Genomic DNA, 24,254 nt, shown 5'->3' with positions numbered 1-24,254 from the left:
ATGTAGGACAGCCGCCAGCAGAGGACCCCCCAAAGCGCTGAGATCTGGCGGGGGCCGTTGTTTGGGAGAAGATGTTTGGTTAGCTGGCCGGGGGAGCCTTTCGTACTCTGATGGGAGAGGTTTTTGTATCAGGTCGAAAGGCTCTACCGGCTGCTTGTATGGATTACGGGATTTAGGGCGTCCGGTCGGGAGAGCTCAACCGATACTCAACGGGATGTGCACAGCGTTGGAACGGGTGAGCCCTACCGGCCGAAGGAGGAGCAGCGTGGTTGGGGCCCGATCAGGAGAACCCGGGTTGCCTTGGCCGGAGCAGCTTACGATGTTGGCATTAGGGCTCTACTGGTCGATCGGCCCCTATTGGTGCTGACCGAGAGGACCCATGAAGCCTCCGACGGGAGATCAAGACTCAGAACGTCAGACGAGTGGGTCTTCTTGGTTTGGCAGTTAAAAAGGTTTTGGGACGCCTGGTGCGGGCGACTCTCGCGACATACGATGGGAGACCAATGCAAACGGCATCGCATGGATAAGTCTCGCTTGCAGGCGCCAAGTAAGTAACCCGACCGGGAGAACTCTGCCGACGTCCGACGGGAGACCAAGGCTCGCGACATCGGACGGGTATGCCTCGCCGGCCGGGAGGGCAGAAAGGAAAACCCGACTGGGAGGGCTCTCGCCAAGCATACGAGGGGAGATCAGGACTCAGAACCTCGAATGGGTAAGCCTCGCCAGGTGGGGGGAAAAGATGTGAAGTTGGCCTGAAGGGGCTCAGATAGTGTCCGGCGGGAGGCGGAGACTTGTGGAGTCGGACGGATGAGTCTCGCCGACCGTCGGACGGAACGGAAAAATTGCAAGGTCGGTTTGGCTCTCGCAGCGTCCGATAGGAGACCAATGCTCACGGCATCGGACGGGTAGGCCCCGCCGACTGTAGGGAAGAAAAGTGCAGTTGACCGGGCGGGGGCCCCTTGCAGCGTCCGACGGGAGACCAATGCTCACGGCATCGGACGGGTAGGCCCCGCCGACTGTGGTGTCGAAAAGGTTAGGTGTCCGACCTGGGGGCCCCTGCGCATCCGACGGGAGACCAATGCTCACGGCATCGGACGGGTGGGCCCCGCAGGACGTGGGACGGAAAGGTAAGTTGTGGTCGGGGGCTCCTTGGGTGTCTGACGGGAGGCCAATGCTCACGGCATCAGTGAGGAAAAGGTCAGGGATGGAAAGTGTTTTTTTTTTTTTTTTTTTTTTTTTTTTTTTTTGGTAGTTGAAGGAAAACATTTACGAGCGGAAAGGCTCTCGCAGGGTCTGACGCGAGTTCAATACTCGCGGCTTCAGACAGGTACGTTTCGCCGGTAGTTGATAGTCGAAAGAGAAACATTTGCACCACCGGGACGCTCTAGCAGCATCTGACAGGGAGTTCGTCTAAATTTGAGTTGTCTAAAAAGGGGTAGATGCTTTAAGGATGACTTTACGTAAAATGTTTGCCAAATCCAAAAGCCGCTTCTGATAACGTCAGAAAATCTTGGTGCTGCTTGCATCTGAAAGTTGGGTATATGACATAGGCTTCTTGTGTTAACGTACCCTAAATAAGTGCCATGGTTCTGGATGGATGGCATAGCTTTAAAAGCTGAGGTGATGTCGACTTTTGCCAGTGTGAAGACCCATGATTTAACGAATTGGTTGCACGATCAATGTCCTACTACTGTGAGAGAATTCGTGAAGAGGATTTTTTTTTTTTTTTTTTTTTTTTTTTTTTTTTTTTTGGCGACAATCCTTGGAAACAGGGAGTTATGCGGAGCTGACAGATAGACTAGAGGGCATTTCGTACCCAAGAATTATGCTAGTAGCCACTTCGATTGGCTAATGTGAAACCCTCATTTAATTCATGCCACCTACGGGGGAAATGCTGGTTATTTGTGAAATGACTGAATGTAATGATAAATTCGGAAGAGTGCCAGCTTTGATGTCCGCATCCAAGGATTTGCAATTCCAACATGTCTGTTGTAAAGAAATGGCCAAATATTAAAGATTAAGTGGTAATTTCAATTGAATGTGATTTAGTCAAACGAAAATGAAATTGCACGGTGACATGTAAAAACAATCGTCAGCTCATTGGTGCTCTACGGTCTGCTACAGGAGGCCACTGAAAAGAAAAAACGGTTATTAGTAGTTGCAGGAAAAAGGCTGAGATTTGTGGGCCTGTGTTGCAAGCAGAGGCAGCCTCACGCTGGCTTGATCTGTGGGCCACGGGATGGGAGTCTGGAAGAACCCGTGTAGCCTGCATTGCTAGCAGAGGCAGCATCACGGTAGTGTTTGCTACAGGAGCTGGAGGCCGCGTCATTCCATAGACTTACATTCATATGTGAATGGATAAGACTGGAAGCACGATCTTGCACGAGAAATTGCTGCATTCTTAAGTTCAAGCTTTGTGAACTTAGAATAAAAACACATTTAAAACCGCGTGCTGTGGGAAGGTGGGGCGGGTAGATTGTATGTTGCAGTATGGTAGTGTTACCAATTGGACAAATTGTTACCAGATTTTGCAACTTCTCAGATTACCTTAGCGACGTCTTTTCCAAAGCACATAGCAACATATTTAGTAGGGCTGGGTAAAAAATATTGATTCTCCGATTTTAATCGATCTTCAGTTGAATGCAACTATATCCATTCGGGAAATCCCCGAATCTATTCTTAATGCACGTGCTTCACGTAAGAGGATATGAATATTCACCTCTCGTCCTGAAGGTGTCACTAGTGTTCCTGCTGAGAGAGTTTTCTCAACCGCTGGTGATCTAATCACAGCGCAAAGGAGCTGCCTTAGATCAGATCAGAACATGTTGATCAGCTGCTTCTTTTGCAGAAAAAGATTAGGCTGTAATTAAGAACTGTTAGTTTTATGGACAGTTAGAATGTTTTGTATAAGCAGACAAAGGCTTTATGATGGGCCTGTTTTGAGTGTTTTGAATTTAGAAAAAAGTTTTATTTCTTAAACATGTTTGAAGTTCTTAATAGATTTCACTGTTGCACATTTACAGTCTTTTTTATTTTTTATTTTTTTTTTTTATTTATTTTTTTTTTTTTTTTACAGTAATGTGCATTTTGCAGTTTGTTTACATGGTGTACAATGGATGCACATATTTATGACTTCTTGTTACAGTGTTCATTTAAAATAAAAGTCGTTTAAAATAACAACTGTGTGCACCCTATTATTAATGTAGATGTGTATTTCAGTAATAAACTTAAGTAGGAGAGTTTCAGTTACCAACATTTATATCAAAATATGGATCACATGTCTGCAAAACTAACATTTTAAATGAAATAGATATCAAAACGAATCGAAACCATAAAAATAAGAATCGAATCGCCAAATTGGTGACAATACCCAGCCCTGATATTTAGTGAAATATCCTATAATTGTAAAAAATTTAGCAACTTCAGGCATGCTTTGAAAATAAGAAGCTAAAAAGACATTTTCCTCTTAACCATGCAAAGTAATAAGTGTTGAAAAGCTAGCCTAGTGGCACATCCGCTAGAGACTTGGAGAGAGGTGCTTGCAATATGCACATCACGAGTGCTTAGTTGCACTTGCTCTGTTTATTTATTTATTTATTTTTATTTTAATATTTATTTATAGTCATTTAGGCAAACACTTATTTCTCGAAAATCGATCTTTTGTCAGATTATGAGTGAAATGTGTAATTTAAAATTAAAAATAAAAATAATATTAATTCAGAAACTGAGTAATTTGTTGTGTTTTACGGAGTTTCTTCAATCCTAGGTACAAAAATTACATTGACATCATTTTATGTCACAACATCGTTTAAAAGCCTTTAGCAAAAAATGACCTACCTTTGCAACTGTTTATAAAATTTATTTGCAACATGACCTGTGTCTCTAGCGGAGACGTCTTCAGGCTATAGTGTCTGCTACGAGAGCTGCATTCGATGCTGTGGCCGGGAGAGCCACGTTAAATGGTTGAGCCAAAGCGGGCAGTGAGTGGCTTTGGTGCGATGAGCTCTGGGGCGCGGCCCAGGCTCGTTGAAGGCCTGCCGGTGAGACCCAGTGCACGAGCCGGGTCTAATGCGGGGCGGTGGTGGTATCGAACGAGGGGAGTACGGGGCTTTGCGAGTTTGCTGGAAATATTGGCTGCCCTGCTGGAGTGGATTTAAGAGTGAGGTTGGCTGATTGAAGGGAAACGAATAACTATGATCGTACGGATTCACTTTGTTTATCCTCCGCGAGGACGGTGCGTCGGAATTGATCAGCGTTTGCCTCAGGCATTAAAAACGATCCACTTTCCGATCGGAGGAATTGTTGGCCCGGCCGGATGACAAGAGGATGCCGGGGAAGAAGTTTGGAAGTGACGCCGGTGGGGGCGAGATTACATTTTAAGGGCTTTGGTGAGAGCGTGCGTGGCTGGTCAAGCAGAGACCGCGATGAATCCTGTAAATCCTGGGAAAGATCTGTGATGTCATGGCAAAAGGTGCAAACCGAATGCTGATAATCCGTCAAATGGGTAGAGGTGAGTCGGCTGTATTTATGCATGATGTAGATTGGCTTGAGTGAGTTCCAGCTGTGTTAATTAGGCTAAGTATCTGACGTGCTCCTCCCGAACTTTGCTTTAAGAAGCATCATAAAAAGATCTGCAAAAGATCAACAAGTGCCGACAAAGCATTATGATGAAACAAAGGCTTATCAGAAGATCTAAGTGAATGAAGACAAACACACAGGGAATCATGGGTACACAGCAGCTTTATTTCACTACTTAAAAAAAAACAGCGTTTTGATGAGCACCGTGGCCATCGCTTCCTCTGACAATCCTGACCAGGAACATTCGGAAAGACTAGTGCTTAACTTTTTTTTAACTAGCTATCAGCAGTGCAGTAGACTGCTAGGATATAGAGAAAAGCAAGATCAACATTGAAAAATTCTAACTTGTTTACACGAACTAAAAGGTGAGCCTTTTTAGGAAGCAAAACTGTATGTCCAGTGTTTCTAGGACATTAGAAGAGATTATTTATTATAACTGGGGATCCATTGTAAAGAAACTCTTTGTTGGATGCTCAGGTTAAAATAAAACACTCAAAAGAAACAGCTGTGCATTTGAAATCAAAAGTAATACTTACTAGTACAAAAGTACTACTAAGTAAAGTAATAATACTACCATTAATTACAGTAACAGTTTAAAGACTCCAGTGGAAACTCGACTGAATAAAATGCCTCGAAATCTCAAAACGGAAATTTCTACAATGTTATTCAAAGTGACGACGCCGTGTTTACCTGACACAAATGATAAATAACACATAGCAGACGAGATCACACGAATGAAGGTTTTGTCTCTCCGAGTCCAGCATTGAAAACAGATCGACATGCTTTGTTCATGCATTACAAGAGGGAGCGAGATCGTAGAATTTACGGCACACGTCACTATTTTCAAAAATGTTGGATTTCTGTTGAATGAAAACTGCACTTCAGCCTCAAACAGTGTGAGAGCATTACTTTCAGCCAAATGTGTTAATCAGTCATTCGTTCTCATTCATTGGTGAAATGGATCATCTGTAACTACATCCAACAGAACTACTTTGCTTTGTATCCCTCGATAGCCCTAGTTTCTGGTAACTATGCCAAACAATAAATCATGGGCAAACCTGGATGTTCTAAATAAATAGAGAACAAAATACATTCAGCATGAGTATTCATTGTCATGGGAAATATAACTTATAAACAGGTCAATCTTACAAAAGAAGCATCAAGGTTATATTTTACCATAAGAAAACTAATTTTTGGGACTAATAATATTATTTTAAGCATACTGGGCAAACAAATTCTCATTACTGTAATGCAAAATATACAGCTGAGGTCAAAAGTTAACATATACCTTGCACAATCTGCAAAATGATAATAATTTTAGTAAAATAAAAGGAATAATACATGCATGTTATTTCATACACTTGATACTACCTGAATGATCCATAGCTGTTTGTTGTTTGTTCAGTGATAGTTGTTCATGAGTTTTTTCTGAATAGTTAAACTGACCACTGTTCTTCAGAAAAAATCCTTCAGGTCCCACAAATTTTTTTTTTTCAGCATTTTGTGTATTTAAACCCTTTTTAATAATAACTGCATGATTTTTTTGACCCATCTTTTTACACTGAGGACAACTGAGGGACTCATATGCAACTATTACAGAAGGTTCAAATGCTCACTGATGCTCCAGAAGGAAGCAAGATGCATTAAGAGCTGGGGGGTGAAAACTTTTGAACGTAATGAAGATTGTATACATTTTTCTAATTTTGACTAAATATCTTTTTTTTTTCATTTAGTACTGCTTTTCCAAAAGTTTTCATCCCCTGGCTCTTACTGATGCTTCAGAAGGAAACACGATGCATTGAGTGTTTGAACCTTCTGTAATAGTTGCATTTGAGTCCCTCAGTTGAAAAAAGGGACTAATGTGAACATCTTATGTAAATATCGTATTTAAGTCAGTACTAAAAAAAAACATGCATTTTGTATGATCCCTCTTATTTTGGTAAAATTAACATTTTGCAGATTCTGCAAAGTGTATTTAAACTTTTGACCTTAACTGTATTTCTTTTTTTATTTACTTTTTGTATTATTTACTATTTTTAGTGTTCTATTTGCTTTTTTAATATTTAATAGTTAAAATTTGAAAAATATATTGTTTTAATTGTACAGTAATGAGAACATTTTATGAACTACAAAAGCTTCTAAAAAACAAAGGGTTAATTGTGACAAAATCTAGGAAAAATGGGCTGTTTTATCCAAAACACAACTCCTCTTTCTCCCCTCAGTTTTCAAGGTAAAATATGACCCAGAAATGTGAGTTTTGCGAGATTCAACCAAACAAAAACGCAACTATTCTTCATCTTCCCTAAGATGACTAATAGAAAGCAACATCTGAGAAGAAAAACAAACCTTGACCTTTTCGTTCCCCAAGAAAAATGCATAGCGAGGTCATTATCTACCCTTCCTTCAGGATATTACACATGGCTTTCATAAATGACTTGGGTTTTCTGTGTAGCACCATCCTCTTGCACAGGCTCCTCCTCCTTGTTTTCATTCTCCTCGGGCTCCGCCTCCAGAGGCAGCTGAGCCAATGGGGGTGAAGAGGAGACAACTTTGGAAAGAGGCGGAGCTTCCATGTTACAGCATCCTGCGGCAGCTAATGGCGGATGAACCGAAACCTGAATGGCTATGTGTTGAGGCTGCTCGTGGAGTGACGCGTCGTCCGAGTCCGCAGCTGGAGAATCGCTGCGCTCCCTCTCCCTCGCCCGCTCTCGTTCGCGCAAGATGGTGAAAACGTCGCTGGATGTGCCGGCAACCGCCACGTCGTGACTCTCAGGCGCTTGTCGGACAAAAGTGTGTCTCATTTCCTCCACGCCGACGACCTCGAGAATCTCTTCCATGAAGGTGCGGCAGTTCATGATGAGCGGCGGGAGCGGTATGCTGCGCGCTAGCTCCTCGATGTAGCGTGCGAACTCCATGGTTTTGAACTGCGTGACCTTTGCCAGCTCCAGCGTTTTAGTTGAGGTAATGATAGGAATGCGCTTGGCGATCTCGAAGGCCTTTTGAAGCTTTTCTGCGCCTTCCGTGCGGAAGAACTCGTTGATGGCCTTCTCGGTTTTCTTCAGGTGGCTGCTCATCATGCAAAGGCGAGTGATGTTGAGAATCATGATGATGGTAAACGTCACCAGACACACCACCATGTAGTAGACACCCATATCTCCATTGGTGAAGACCACGCGCAGCGTCACCGTGCAGTTGGCCTTGCCGTGCGAGTTGGAGGCCACGCATGTGTATTTGCCGCGGTCTGCGAATGTGATGCTGGTGATGTTGAGGACGCCATCGTCCAGAATCCACCATTTACCATCTGCAGAAAAAGAGAGAAAAATAAAAGATTGTAGGTTTGATTTGATCATTAAAAGAAGATCAAATGAACTTGAGTGAAATGATTTTATATTCTGGCAAATCATTGTTCTAATGGTGCATTGAAGTCATATTTATGAGTTAATTGCATGAACACATAAACTGTATCTACAACTGCTCTCAGTATCACTTCATGAGCATTTTACAGTTTCTTGTGAGAAAAACCAAAACTACCAACATATCATTTAAAAACAGAAACTTGACAGCAACCAGTCAAAATAAAAGTTTGGTTTAACTTGAAGAAATTGTGACGGAAATATATTACTTAATTTAATGACAGTAGTAGTAGTAGTACTACTACTACTAAAATTATTATTAAAACATAATTTTAAGGAATATTTACCAGAACAAAATTAAATACACAACACAGTATTTCTAAAAATATATAATAATTTAAAGATGCTTTTGATTATTAAATTTAATGTAACAAAACCGGAATCTAGAAAATTAATGGAAAACAGAATTTGTTAAAAATAAAACTAAATTTAAGGGGGAAAAAAATCTGAAAATGCAGAAAAAATAAAACTGACTTCACAGGGCCCTAATTGTCACCAAAAAGTTGTAATTACGTGTCCGAGATTTGTCGTTATTTATTCAATTTTACAAGTTGAGGGTGTGAAATTTAGAAAACATGGGGAAGGCGGCGGATAAAGATATTTTTTTCCCTTTATTTTAACAATAAAATCAAGTTACATGTACAAAAAATAGGCTGATATAATAATCTTTCATTATTTTGTAAATGTAGAGTGAAAAATTCTTGTTGAATTTTATGTCAAAAAGGTACATCGCCATGTTCTGACCAAAGTGATCTGAATGCACCTAATGTCGTAATCACGACTTCCCAAATCTTAAATACAAACTTTCAAGTTTTATAAAGAATTGTGATAAAAAAAATCTAAATTGTGACATAAACTCGCAATTATGACAAAAACGTCAGAATTGCTATTTTTTAATCTGCCATTTCTGACTTTATTTCGCGCAATTCTGACTCTTATTTCTCTGAATTGCAAGCCAATTCTGACTTTATAACTCTCAATTGTGAGTTTTAATCTCGCAATTCTGACTTAATTTCTTAAAACTGCTATAAATTTGCAATTCTGAGAAATGCATCTCTCGCAATTCTGACTGTGTAGCTCACAATCGCGAGTTTATATCACTTAATTCTGACGTCATCTGTCAGAATTGCAAACTTATATCTTTTGAGTTTATATCATGCAATTCTGAGAAATTTTTTTTTTTAAATTGTGAGTTAGTCATTTTATTGTTTTTTTTTTTTTATTCAGTGGTGGAAACGGGCTTCCATAGTCTATCTGTGACTAGCTATACAAAAAACAAAAACACCTAAAGAGACAAGCAGAAATGTGCGTAGACTTCGTAATCATAATTCCTGAACATCCAAAAGTAATAAGCACTAAAATAACTCAAAGTGAAACATGCTCATGGTTATCTAGTCTTTCTTACTAGTACCTTCTAAGATCTGAGATTTACCTTACAAATCTGCAAAACTGCTGAAAATAGCAACCCACTTTCTTGTAAACACTGAAACAGTGCCATAAAAGTCAACCAATTACATTAGTGTGTGCCAGATCACAATCAAGATGCCAGAACAAATGCTCCCCATTTTTTCTAGGTAATGTGCATCCCCGATAATGCAATAAAGACATCCTAACATTACCGCAAAATAAGAAAACACAATGTTCTAACGGAATAAGCTGACAGAGAAGGTTACAAGTAAAGTGAAACTGTGATAACAGGCAAAAATAGAGGTATGCCAATCAGGTTTGGGGTAAACAATTTACAACCTTTCCACCAAATAAAGAGCTGAAGACAACATGGCTAGACATGCTTTCAAAATTACTGGTGTACGGCGGTGTGTGTAAACACCCTTTTTGTAAACCCATTTCCTCAAGACACTGTGGCCATGATTAATCGTCTTTGCATAAACCACAGACATGCATTTACATTGACACTGATCCAGTGTCAGTTTCTGTCTTGTTTGTGTAGAAACTCTTAAACCGTCCACCTTGTCTGAAGGACGCACATACATAATGCACAAGCCGCCTGTGTTTAAAGTGCTGATGGAAATTTATAAACTCCATATCAGTAACTCTCTGGCACCAGTTCACCAATGCATTACTGGCAGCAACCTGAGATCATTTAATCGGACCTTTATGAAACAATTCAGCAATGCTTTATGCAAGTAAAATAAAAGCATCTGAACTTTAACTGCTGACTATTAGCTGTTTGTTAAGAGTTAATAATATGAAATTAAAATGGATTTTCATCATGCATAATCCTGGTCTCACTTTGAATGAACAACATGCAATGACGAATTGAATTAGCTTTCCTTCAGCTGATGTAATGTAGGCCAAAGTGCTGCTTATTTTTAAAAGTGCCGGTCTTTCAGGAAATAGTTAGTCCCCCACAACAACAACAACTTCTGATGGTAAAAATGAAGTTCAACTTCATATTTCTTCCTTTCTTACATCCTGATTCACTGAAAAATGACAGTAAAATGGGTTGCAGGAAAACTGTTTTAGACCATTTTCACATGTCAACTGTGCATGTGAAGACAACTTTTTTTACTGGAGGAAGCAATATTACAGATGGATATGGATAAAAACATGTTAATGATCAATTTGTTTCTTGGAGTGGTGTGGATTACAATGTTTTTATCAGCTGTTTGGATTCTCATTCTGATGGCACCCATTCACTGCAGAGGATCCATTGGTCACTACAAAATGTTAATTTTTTAGTGAATTACTCCTTTAAAATTAAAATATAGACAGTAAAAAATTACTCTGAAGTGTTATTCTGTTTATGCTGTTAATGCTTTGCAAGATGAAACCCATCAAACTTTAGTTCACACTCATTTTTCGCAGTCACACACCCAGTGCACTTGTCTACACAGGCTTAACTGAATAGCAGGAATGTCACTTCGGTTAAAACGCTGTTAGTATTTTTTCATTAACTAAGCATACACGACACCATCAGTAATCCTCCAAAAGTCATTCATCAGGAACTCAGACTCAATAACACTCCAGCTGGGAATTACTGAGTCACGTTTTACATCTCCAGATTTAAAGATCAAACGGTTGCGTAATGGATTAATCTCAAAAGAGCGGATGTAATACATAATAATGGAAAATATCCACTGTGATGTCATTCCCAAAACAAATATGACATTTAGTGTGTATATATATATATATATATTCAGCACTAAAGCTTATAATATGTTAAAGGCATTTGCATCAGCATATCAGAATGATTTCTGAAGGATCATGTGACACTGAAGACTGGAGTAATGATGCTGAAAATTCAGGATGATCCCAGCTATAAGTTACATTTTACAATCATTAGCGATAAGCAATTCGATTGGAGTACTTCAAAACAGTGAATCATTTTGCGACGCAGCAGTTTAACTGATTTGGAGTTTTGAATGGCTTGTAAAATCATTACAAGTGATGATAAAATTCAAAAATGAATATTCCTTTAATTTGATCTGGTTTTTGCAAGTGAATCGCTTGAACTGAATAATTGAAGTCATGAGTTTGAATCAATCAGAGGGATTCATGTTTGATTTAAATCAAATGATTTGCGATACGCCCCCAGATGTTCGCTCCGTATTGAGAATTATTTGTTTCATATCGGGACTTCAAATCTCGTATGGTGAATCATTTGATCTGAATCATTCAATTAGCCAGTTTATTCACAAATCCGTTCTGATCTAAATCAAATGATTCATGAAACATGCTCTGAATTTCGCTCCATATCAAGAATCATTTGTTTCATATCGGGACTTCAAATCGTGCATCAGGAATCATTTGATCCAAATCATTCAATTAGCAAACTGATTCACGATCCATTTCCAAACTAAAGCAAATGATTCGTGATTTGAAGTGAATAATTTTGTGACACAATGGTTTAACTGATTTGGAGTTTCGAAAGGCTTGTAAAATCATTACAAGCAATGTCAAAAATTAGAAATTGAACGGCTCTTTTAATTTGATCTGGTTTTTATAAGTGAATCGCTTGAAATAAATGATCGAAGTAATGAGTTTGAATAAATTGGAGCAATATCCAGCATAAATGACACACTCAGTTGATTCAGTTCATCTGTTCCTCTTTTCACATCTTCAGCCAAATGATGCTCCAAAGTTCACTTTGTATCGCAAATCATTTGTTTCATATCGGGACTTCAAATCACGTATCGTGAACCATTTGATCTGAATCATTCAATTTGCCAATTGATTCATGAACAAGCTCCGATCTAAATCAAATGATTCACCATCTGAAGTCCAGATATGAAACAAATCATTCGCGATCTGTGATTCGATTGGGGCAATTTGAAGTGAATCACTTTGTGACGCAATGGTTTAACTAATTTGGAGTTTCGAAAGGCAACATCTGAAAATGAATGGCTCTTTTAATTTGATCTGGTTTTTGCTAGTGAATTGCTTGAAATGAATGATCGAAGTAATGAGTTTGAATAAATTGGAGCAATTCAAGCTTAAATGACTCACTCAATTGATCCGGTTCATCTGTTCCACTTTTCGCGTCTTCAGCCAAATGATTCGTCATACGTGCTCCAAAGTTCGCTTTGTATTCATATTGGGACTTCAAATAATGTATTTGATTCAGATCAAATGATCCACTTCAATTTGCCAGTTGATTCACAAATCTGTTCTGATCTAAATCAAACGATTCACAATACTCGCTTCAAAGTTCACTCCATATTGCAAATTATTTGTTTCATATCGGGACTTCAAAATCATGTATTGTGAATCATTTGATCTGAATCACTCATTTTGCCAACTGATTTACAAACAAATTCCGATCTAAATTAAATGACTCGTAATACGTGAAAATGATTCACCACTCGAAGTCCTGATATAAAACAAATCATTCACAATTCGATTAGGGCACTTGATTTAACTGATTTGGAGTTTTAAAAGGCTTGTAAAATCATTACAAGCGATGTCAAAAATTTGGAAATCAATGGCTCTGTTAATTTAATCAGGTTTTTGTTAAGTCAATCGCTTGAACTTTAAGATTAAAGTCACGAGTTTGAATCAACAGGACTGATTCCAGCGCAAATGTGTAAATAACTCCCTCAAATGATTCAGTTTATCTGTTCCTCTTTTCGCGTCTTCAGCCAAATGATTTGCCACACGTGCTCCAAAGTTCGGTTTGTATCGCAAATCATTTGTTTCATATCGGGACTTCAAATAACGTATAAGGAATCATTTGATCTGAATCATTCAATTTGCCAATTGATACACGAACAAGTTCCGATCTAAATGAATTGACTCGCAATACTCGCAATTCAGTTCAATCGTGAATCATTTGATTTCGATCGGAACGTTGCTCCGATCTAAATCAAATTATTCGCAATTGAACTGGATGATCGAAGTAATGAGTTGGAGTCAATTGGAGCGATTCCAGCATAAATGACTCACTCAATTGATTCAGTTCATATGTTCCTCTTTTGGTATCTTTAACCATGTTTACACAACTCAACTGAATTGAAATAAATGAAAAGGCAATGATGTTTTTTTTTTTTTTTTTTTCAAGATATGTGCTTTAATTAAACACCTATTTAAGAGATATATTGCATTTCGATAGTTCAAGCTAATTTCAAGGGTTTTCCAGGCCTTAAATTTCAAAACAAATGCACAAGTGCATGCCTAGTGATATATGAGAATGCATTGGTGTCTGAAAATGATTTTTATACAGTAAACATACCACTTCTCTGAGTGTCAAGCAGGTGTCCGTGGGAGTTGAACCACTGGATATTTGGAAAAGGGTCGCCGGTGATATTACAGTCAATTAAAGCACAGTTCCCCTCGCGGGCGATGATCTGGCTAACTTTGGTGAGCACCACAGGAACCGAGCCGCCATTATCTGCCTCCGTGCCATTCTCTCTTTCATCTCCATCCACCGCAGAGATGTTCAAAGCCTCGGCCGCGCAGAAACTAATCACGAACACTAAATAAATGATTGCGTATCCGTTCACCCTGTTCATTTTCTCTGGCTTTCTGTAACAACCCCCGAGATAAGATGTCATTCTCCACCGCTCCTCATGTTACAGTCACTGGTTATCTGCAAGTTGACCAACGCAGGGAACACAAACCGTCAATGCTCATGGTTCTTCCAGCAGATGCATCACTGAAAAGACAAAATAAATAGAGAAAAACATTAATGAAAATTATGACAAGAATGACAAGGGCTTTTAACAAGTTTATCACACAAAAGCTGTGACTCCTCCTCCTCCTCCTGTGATCTTATCCAACAAGAATAACAAGACCAACAGAAATAAGAAATGACTCATATATGTGAGGCGGAAATTATAATATAATGGCTTAAAAAGTCAAACAAAGCCATTTACAGTTTGCTACCGTATAAACTTAACCCATTTAATCAGTTTGACGTTTACTGAACATTCAAAGCATTTGCAATCTAAATATTTTTACATTAACACAGAGAAAGTTAAGAGTTAAAAAGGTACAATACGTATTAGTATGACTTGCATGAAAACAACTGGTGCATAGCCCAATGTCATTTTAAAAGCTTCAACTTGGAATCAATCGACAGATTTGCTAAGCATTAAAGTATAAACCAACCAAGAAAAGATCATCACACGGTTTCAATGCCTAAATCATATTTAACACGTTAAAATATATTGAAAACAGCTCAAGCTAATAGCGGCTAACTAACGTTAGTCATATGACGGCTCACCATCCGCTACGGAAGACATAACGTTACAAAATACAGATTTTTCCACATTCAACGTCTTTAACATTTGCAATTCAACATTTAGGACTGAAACACAACATCTTAAGGTTACATATATGTCACGTCAATGTAAAAACACAGTCGCATAGCCAGATGCTAAACAAGCAGCTAGCCTGGTTAACGTTAGTCGAAAAAAGCTGCGTTTCCGTTTGTTAAATGTGCTAAACGTTTACAAATTCGTCAATATTTATGCGATTAACAGCATTACACTTACATCATGATGTTCCTCCCGTGTTATCTCTCGATGTTCGTCGCGAAATGTGAAGTGTCGAGGCTCTGGATCGTGTTTTCTGGGCTTGACTTGACTACGAGTTGGGACTCAGTAATCTCTTGAGAAATTCTTAGACCCCGAAATGAATGTGCTGTGAAATATGACAGACAGGAGATAGAGTACAGCGTTATGTTCTGTCTTTAACCCCCTCCTATCATCTCTGTCTATCTGCTTTCTATTCCTCCCCCATCTTCTGCTTTTTTTTTCATTCGACTGACCCAGTTTTTCCTGTAATTGGTTGAGAATTGGAGCTAACTTTATCATCCAGTTTGGTCTACTTCCTCGGTTAACTGGTTTTTCTTGTACAGTAAATGTGAAATAGTTTCCTTCTGAACGAATACTATGGCTAAATACTATGGTAAGGTCCAGTAAACATTCACAGTTCACAGAATTGGTCCAAAGTCAGAGGTGGAAACGCCTTGAAAAAAATTATTTATGTTTGCAAATTGTATAATATCCAAGGTACATATTTCTAGTAATTGTGCAGTTCTCATATTGTATTTTCAGAAAATTTTGGAATATTTGTCCTCTTCCCAAATTTGTCACTACCAAAACACAGTGATATTGATTATATTGACCTTATTTTTTGGTGTTTTATTAACATTTTTCCTGAGGTAAATCAATAACAATTATATTTAGACAATATTTTAAGTGTAATTTATGAGAGTTGTTGTATTTTGAATCTAATGTATGTTTGTAAAAGGCAAAAAGTTAAACATACTGATTTCAAAGTTAAGGACTCATTACTTTGAATATACACTGAACCACTATCATAACATCTTATTTGATAATTCAGTATACTTTATTTCACTACCGAAACACTTCAAAATATTTTGGTCGTGGCAATTTTATGGAATAACAGCCAAAAAAAAGGTAAAATGTCACTACTGAAACTGCACCAAATGTTTTCGTGACTGTTTTAGTAGTAACAATGTGGTGGAAAAACCCCCCTAAAACAAAGACGTCATTACCGAAACGCCACTAAATATTTCGGTCGTCCCAATTTTATGGAATAACACCCAAAAAAACTAAAATGTCATTACCGAAACGCCACTAAATGTTTCGGTCGTCAAAATTTTATGGAATAACACCCCAAAAAACAAAGATGCCACTACCGAAACGCCACCACATTTTTCGGTAGTGACAATTTTATGGAATAAAACCCAAAGAAACCAAGATGTCATTACCGAAACACCTCTAAATGTTTCGGTAGTGACAATTTTATGGAATAACACGCAAAAATACAAAGAAACTGCAGAAACTGCACCAAATGTTTTGGTCATGACTTTTTCTGTAGTGACAATTTTATGTCAAATTTAAAGTCGTCATTGCAGAAACGGCACAAAAAGTTTTTGGTCGTGACCATTTTTATGGAATAATACCCCAAAAAAACAAAAATGTCATTACCGAAATGCCACTAAATGTTTCGGTCGTCACAATTTTATTGAATAACACCCCAAAAAAACGAAAATGTGATTACTGAAACGCAACTAAATATTTTGGTCGTCACAATTTCATTGAATAACACCCAAAAAAACTAAAATGTCATTACCGAAACGCCACTAAATGTTTCGGTCGTCACAATTTTATTGAATAACACCCCCAAAAAACGAAAATGTGATTACTGAAACGCAACTAAATATTTTGGTCGTCAAAATTTTATGGAATAACACCCAAAAAAAAATTATTAAAAAAAAAAAATCATTAACGAAACGGCACTAAATGTTTTGGTCATCACAATTTTATGGAATAACACCCCAAAAAACAAAAATGTCACTACCAAAACGCCACAAATTTTTTTGATTGTAAAAAATTTTATGGAATAACACCCTAAAAAACAAAGATGCCACTACCGAAACGCCACCACATTTTTCGGTTTTGACAATTTTATGGAATAAAACCCAAAGAAACTAAGATGTCATTACCGAAACACTTCCAAATGTTTCAGTAGTGACAATTTTATGGAATAACACCCAAAAATACAAAGAAACTGCAGAAACTGCACAAAAAGTTTTTGGTCGTGACCATTTTTATGGAATAACACCCCCAAAAAACAAAAATGTCACTACCGAAACATTTTTTTGTCACAACAGAAACAGTCATGACTAAAACATTTGGTGCAGTTTTGGTAGTTTCTTTGTATTTTTGGGTGTTATTCTATAAAATTGTCACTTTGATGGAATAACACCACACAAAAAAACAAAAACATCATTACCGAAACGGCACTTTTTCGGTCGTGACTGTTTCTGTAATGACAATTTTATGGAATAACACCCAAAAAACAAAGATGTCACTACTGAAACGCCACAAAAAATTTCGGTACTGACAATTTCAAATGCTTTTGAACTTAACCCAAAGATGCTAATCAGCACATGGTTAGCTAGAACAGTTCTAAACCGTTGTACACATTTAACAACTTTTATATATAATATTTTATATATATTAAGCTTACTGATATTTTATATATTATTATGGGTTTCAATAGATAATAACAATCTTATAAAACAAAGATTTGAATACTTACAGTTAGCTATTTTGCTACCCAACTAGAAAGTTGGTACCATTTCGGTATCAAATGTAGTCATATGATAGCATTTTAAATACCTTGGAGAACTATGTAAACACCATTGTAATCATTCACTACCATAGTACATTTCAAAGTACAATATATTGCTACTGCACTGCTTTCCTTAGACACATATAAAGAAACATTAACTTGTGTTTAAAGCCATTGTTTTTTAAGACAAACAACCCTGTAGCAGCAAGCTAATGTGAATATGCTGTGGTAATGTGTATCCATTTATCTTTGCACCTCTGTCACACTAGATTGCACATTCAGACTTAGGAAATCCAGTTTAAGGATTAACTGCCCTTGCTGGTCAATGTTAAACCACAGCACTTGTTAGAAACAGCGTGTTACACCAATAAACCCCCAAGAACCTCACGTACACGCTATGAATCTTGCTTTTAAAGCATTTATGAGTGCATAACTCAGACTAAGATTTATCGCAGCCATCCAAGCGTGTGTGTGTGTATGTGAGCCCTTCATAAACACTTTCCCTGAGTCGTGTACACAAAGAATCTGTTGTGTCACTGAAACAACACGCTCAGTGTGAAATCCAATGCTCTGAAGAATGCGTTCAAAGGTTAAGGACTTGCATTCTGCATTGTTGAAATCCACAAGTTCCCTTTTGAAAAATGGTGAAACAACGCAATGGGACTTTATGCAATTAAAAAGTTGGTTCATGCAAAAATAAAAGCACAAAAAAAAGATACTTTGAAGAATGTTGGTAACCAAACCATTTTGGCATTCGTAGTATCTTATTGTCCATAATATGGAAGTCGGTGGGAGCTGAAAACATTTGGTTGCCAACATTATTCAACATATCTTTTTTAAAAAAAGTAAATGATGACAGAATTTTATTTTTTGGGTAAATCTTCCTATCAAATAAGGCAGAGAATTGGTAAAAGCGCAAAAGCTGAGTGAGAATCAGCATTGCATACAATACAATACAGGAGTTCATTGATTTATTGAACCATTTTGTTTACAAATGGACAGACTTGCACAATGATATGTAAGTCCAATGGACTACATATAAAAATATATTAAATAGTGACTTCCCACTTTTTTGCAATGTAAACTTATGTTGTATATAGGAGATCTACAGCATTCCCACAACTTTTATATGAAATATGACAACAGAGTTGGATTTATTGCAGAAATTAGTTTTTACAGTATGTGAAAAGAGTCCATATTTAAAAAATGCAATTTTAAAAGATTCTACGTGCAACATATCAATACATTCACAACTCAATTGTGTTCAAAACAGCTCGAGTTGATACCAGCTAAACTAGTCATATTACAGCTCACTATCCATTAAGGAAGACAGAAATCAACAGCTTAAACCTTCACAGCTCACCATGAAGTTTTAATATGACCGACTACTCCGATAAAATACATCCACTTAACCCTGACCTTGAAAATGGTTAAAAATTAAACCAGTGTTTAAAATCACATAAAATGCCTCCCTGTAGAGAACGGATGCAATTGCATTGTAAACCGAATTTAATAAACAATTAATAAGCTTAATACGCCCTAAATGAAGAATAAAAATAGTGTAATTAAACATCATCTCAAGGTTGTTCATCTGCACTCACTCAAATGTGAAAGTATGGGTTTGTTGTGCAAAAAAAGGCAGAAAAGTGTGGCATTCTGTCTATGTCTGTCGTGACAGCAGCATTTAATAGATGACGTTGAACACTGAAAATATCAAACCCTTCATTCCTCTTCCTGGAAATCTCACATAGCGTCCTTGATGAGATCAGCCAGTCTCCTAAAAGCCTGTGGATGAAGAGGAAAGAGCCATAAATGAGAAAGAAAGGATATACTATCAGAATATACTATTAGTAGGCATAATATAAAACAAGTGTCAGATTTGAAATGCTGTATGTGGGCCATTCTTTAAACCAGAATTGGAAACATCTTGAAAAGGCATATTTTTCCACAAATGTTGTATGTATGCAATTTGTATAATATCTAAGGTACACATTTCTAGTTGTGCAGTTAATTCTCATATTGTATTTTCAGAATGTTTTCTGCCCAATTTTGTCACTACCAAAACACAGTAATATATGATTTAATAAGAAGGGTTATATTGACCTATTAAAGGGTTCCTATTATGCTCTTTTACATAGTATTTATTTAGTTTTTTGGGGTGCACTTGAACATGCTCTCATGCTTGGTGGTTCGAAAAACAATTTTTTTTCACATAATTTACATTATTACAATAGCTTTCTCCCCAGGCTGGCACAAATGGCTTGATTAGTTCTGGGTTTGATTAAGGTCCCACCTTCCGAAAAACTAAATGTGTTGTGATTGGTTAGCAGTCCCACTGCGTTGCGATTGGCGAACAGCTTAAGCCGCGGTCACACTAGACTTTGAGCATGCGAAATTCCTTCGGATGCTGCTGCAACGGTCGTGATATGACGTCATGTTCTGCAGTCTATTTAAAAACTTAAATTCAGCACATGACAACGTATAATACATTTAAAATGTAAAAACATACTGTGTCAAATAAGTATTTAATCACTTGCTTATCAGACAGATTTCTGACCCTCAAAGACCTCTTATTTTGCTTTTAAATAGTCCAGCTGCACTCTGCTCATGATTCTAAATTAGTAGCACCTGTTTGAGGTCGTTAGCTGTCATAAAGACACCTGTGCACCCCACAATCAGCCAAAGTCTAAGTAGCAACATGGGCTAAACCCAAGAGACAAAATTGTAGACCTTCACAAAGCTGGAAAGGGCTACGGGGTAATTGCCAAGCAGCTTGGTGAAAAAAGAACAACTGTTGGAGCAATTGTCAGAAAATGGAAGAGGCTAATGATGACTGTCAATGTCCCTCGGACTGGGGTCCCACGGAAGATCTCTCCTCGTGGGGTATCAATGATGCTAAGAATGGTGAAGAATCAGCCCAGAACTACACAGGAGGAGCTGATCAATGCCGTGAAGAGAGCTGGGACCATCGTTACCAAGGCTAATACACTAAGACGTCATGGTTTAAAATCTTGCATCGCACAGAAGGTTCCCCTGCTTAAGTCAGCCCATGTTCAGGCCCATCTGAAGTTTGCCAGGGACCATCTGGATGATCCAGAAGAGTCATGGGAGAAAGTCCTGTGGTCAGATGAGACCAAAGTAGAACTTTTTGGTCTTAACTCCATTCGCCATGTTTGGAGGAAGAAGAATGATGAATATCATCCCAATAATACCATACCTACAGTGAAGCATGGGACTGGAAGCATCATGCTCTGGGGGTGTTTTGCACAGGGGACAGGACGACTGCACTGTATTAAGGAGAGGATGAACGGGGCCATGTATTGTGACATATTGGGCAAAAACCTCCTTCCCTCAGTCAGAGCATTAAAGATGGGTCGTGGCTGGGTCTTCCAACATGACAATGACCCAAAGCACACAGCCAGGAAAACCAAGGAGTGGCTCCGTAAGAAGCATATCAAGGTTCTGGAGTGGCCTAGCCAATCTCCAGACCTAAATCCAATAGAAAATCTTTGGAAGGAGCTGAAACTCGGTGTTGCTCAGCGACAGCCCCGAAACCTGACAGATCTAGAGGATCAGTATGGAGGAGTGGGCCAAAATCCCTCCTGCAGTGTGTGCAAACCTGGTGAAAAACTACAGGAAACGTCTGACCTCTGTAATTGTTAACAAAGGCTTCTGAACCAAATATAAAAAAAAAAATTAATCAAGTGATTAAATACTTATTTGACACAGTAATTCGCAAATAAATTGTTAAAAAAATCATCTGTCTCTCATCTGTCTCTCACAGTGGAAATGCACCTATGCTGAAAATTGTAGACCCCTCCATGACTTCTAAGTAAGAGAGCTTGCAAAATCACAGGGTGATCAAATACTTATTGACCTCACTGTATATACAGTGGTCAACATTTGAAGTGGATCAAAACCTTTCATCAAATTGGTCCTAAAACCAAAACAATACTCGTTCTTGTCTTATTAAACAACTTTGATGAACTTATTTGATCCAAATCTGTATATATATATATATATATATGTATGTGTGTGTGTGTGTGTGTGTGTGTGTGTGTGTGTGTACCTGGTATTCATCACGTTGTGGGGACCAAATGTCCCCACAAGGATAGGAATACCAGTAGATTTTGACCTTGTGGGGACATTTCTCAGGTCCCCATGAGGAAACAGGCTTATAAATCATGCACAATGAGTTTTTTTGATGAAGTAAAAGTATGCACAATCTCCTGTGAGGGCTAGGTTTAGGTGTAGGGTAGGTGTAGGGCGATAGAAAGTACAGTTTGTACAGTATAAAAACCATTACGCCTATGGAATGTCCCCATAAAACATGTAAACACAACGTGTGTGTGTGTGTGTGTGTGTGTGTGTGTGTGTGTGTGTGTGTGTGTGTGTGTGTGTGTGTGTGTGTGTGAGTGAATGTGTGTTGTACCTCATCAATCTGTTGAGGTGTGGAGAGAGAAAAGGCAGCTCTAACATACGGACACGGATCTGAGCTGTTGATGTTAAACACTCCTCCAGGAACCAGAAGAACCTACAAACAAACACAACAAACCTGATTCAAGATAATTATTCAAAGCCTTTTAATAAACGCCTGCTGAACATTTTAATTAGAACTGAGACTTCAGAAGAAACTAAAATCTAGCTTCATGTTTACAGATGCAATTCTGACTGTCAATGCTCATGCAATGCTTTGAAAGCTTACTTATTAATAAGGTGAAATAAGACAGTATTTAAACATTTAAAAATATTCAGCTTCAAACACACATAAAATGTTCAACAGGACCGACTCTATGCTCATCTCAAATAGAAACACTGAACTGAATGCGTGTGGGAGGCAAATCATGTGGTGTTTTGAGGATCAGGTGCTTCAGTTAATTTACATAAACACATGCACTCACTCACTCACACACACACAGACACACACACACAATATTCAAAGTTTGCTTTGGCAAAAGCCCCAGCAAACCTGCTGTAGTGTATCATAAAGCACCAACGACATAAATAGACCACTTTGACTCGCAGGAAATGTTTGCAGTGATAAAGGGAAGTGGTTTCATGCAGAAGTGAGTATTTGTTCTTTTGTTTGAGCAGATGAGAACATTTATATCACTACATTCAGCACAGATGTAAACTGTACATGTGAATAAAACGTGTGTGTGAATGAGTGTGTGAACCTCTTTCTCTAGCGCTTTCTCCATTATCAGCTGCTGTGTGTCTTTGATGCCCTTGAGTTTAATCCACAGGAACATGCCAGCCATGGGAGGATGCCATTCGGCGACATCTACAAAAGACCAGAGAGGGATTAAAGGAATAGATCAGGTGAAAATGATAGTTTGTTGAAAATGTTCTCACCCTTAAGGCAAGACACTATATATAACTAAATAAGTAACTAATAGTTATCACTTTACTTACCCAGCTGATTAATTACTTTGATAATTGCAAAGATTTTTTGTATTACAAGTTTTCTCAAATGTTAAGTTTAAATTTGCAAATGAGGCATTATTTAATGAAATATGCACTAATTTGCATACATTTCTAGAACAAAAATCTAAACACTGGAGGAAGTCAGTTTCAAAATTCTTGTTTAATTTTATGACATATGTGACCCTGGACCACAAAACCAGTCTTAAGTCGCTTGGGTATATTTGTAGCAATAGCCAAAAATACATAGTATGGGTCAAAATTATTGATTTTTCTTTTATGCCAAAAATCATTAGGAAATTAAGTAAAGATCATGTTCCATTAAGATTTTTTGTAAAATTCCTACTATAAATATATCAAAGTGTAATTTTTGATTAGTAATATGCATTGTTAAGAACTTAATTTGGACAACTTTAAAGGTGATTTTCTCAGTATTTTGATTTTGCTGCACCCTCAGATTTCAGATTTTCAAATAGTTGTATCTCGGCCAAATATTGTCCTATCCTAACAAACCATATATCAATAGAAAGCTTATTTATTGAGCTTTCATATACATGTATTCATCTCAGTTTTGTAAAATTTAACCTTATGACTGGTTTTGTGGTCCAGGGTCAATATTAGTTAATTTTGGGTATTCTGTCACAAAATTCTGAAAAAAAACTTAGAACAGACAGGAAATACTAATTTTTATTTTTTTTTACCATTTTTGGGGAAATAAAATGTTATATAAAAGTCAAGCAAATTATATATGAACAAATCCTTCTGTAAAACACTTCAGAATATAGACAGGAATAAAACTGTAAAGTTTGGTGTGTGTAAGTGCTACTGAAGTGGAGATTTATGGCTCAGTGTAGAAGATCTTTTAACTAATCTTAATAAAAAAAATATGTATTGTAATTGAAATCTATTGACACAAATAGATAAAGTGCTATAAAATAAACATTTAACTGTGTTTTTTGGATGTTTTCTTTCCACTAGTCTAAAAAACCAAAAAGCCCAAAATCTCAAAGTTGACAGGTGCATGTTTTGCGTTAGTCCAAACAGCTGAAAAAAACATCACAATAATCCACAAGTAATCCCTCAATCCAAAACAATTGCTTCTGGCTAAAAAATGAGTCTATAATCCATAATAACACTTCCTCCAGTGAAAAAGTTGTCTTGTCTGAATCAGGAGAGAAATATGCACAGATCAAGCACCACTTACAACAGTCCAAAACAAATATGTTTGTGGATTTTGATGTGAGAGACACGAGGAAGCATTGTTGTGGAAAA

General features: G+C 37.7%; 2 protein-coding genes across 3 annotated transcripts in view; both read right to left on the bottom strand.

The window, feature by feature from the left end:
* Positions 1–4,722: 4,722 nt before the first annotated feature.
* On the bottom strand, positions 4,723–15,212 carry mfap3l (microfibril associated protein 3 like). Its single transcript, XM_073836457.1, has 3 exons — positions 14,945–15,212; positions 13,681–14,103; positions 4,723–7,879 (listed from the first exon to the last, which is right to left on the bottom strand). The coding sequence occupies exons 2-3, from the start codon at positions 14,000–14,002 to the stop codon at positions 6,990–6,992; spliced, it is 1,212 nt and encodes a 403-aa protein (XP_073692558.1). The 5' UTR covers positions 14,003–14,103; positions 14,945–15,212; the 3' UTR covers positions 4,723–6,989.
* A 3,300-nt stretch (positions 15,213–18,512) lies between these two features.
* Positions 18,513–24,254, bottom strand: part of aadat (aminoadipate aminotransferase) — a 28,450-nt gene continuing 22,708 nt past the window's right edge. For both annotated transcript variants that reach the window (XM_073836455.1, XM_073836456.1), the window contains exons 12-14: positions 22,736–22,842; positions 21,991–22,092; positions 18,513–19,343 (exon numbers count right to left, since the gene is read on the bottom strand). In XM_073836455.1, the coding sequence (XP_073692556.1) occupies positions 19,302–19,343; positions 21,991–22,092; positions 22,736–22,842 (251 nt within the window). In that variant the 3' untranslated portion in view covers positions 18,513–19,301. The remainder of the gene's footprint in view (positions 19,344–21,990; positions 22,093–22,735; positions 22,843–24,254) is intronic.

The sequence above is a fragment of the Garra rufa genome, chromosome 3 (assembly GCF_049309525.1).
Source record: "Garra rufa chromosome 3, GarRuf1.0, whole genome shotgun sequence".
NCBI lineage: Eukaryota > Metazoa > Chordata > Actinopteri > Cypriniformes > Cyprinidae > Garra > Garra rufa.
This window is presented reverse-complemented; position numbering and strand designations above follow the sequence as displayed.

Bases quoted from the DNA above. Each gene is read 5' to 3' on its own strand.
- mfap3l (XM_073836457.1), bottom strand. From the start codon at position 14,002: ATGACATCTTATCTCGGGGGTTGTTACAGAAAGCCAGAGAAAATGAAC. The intron at 7,880-13,680 runs GTATGTTTACTG...CTTTTTCTGCAG, and splicing joins GCTTGACACTCAGAGAAGTG to ATGGTAAATGGTGGATTCTG.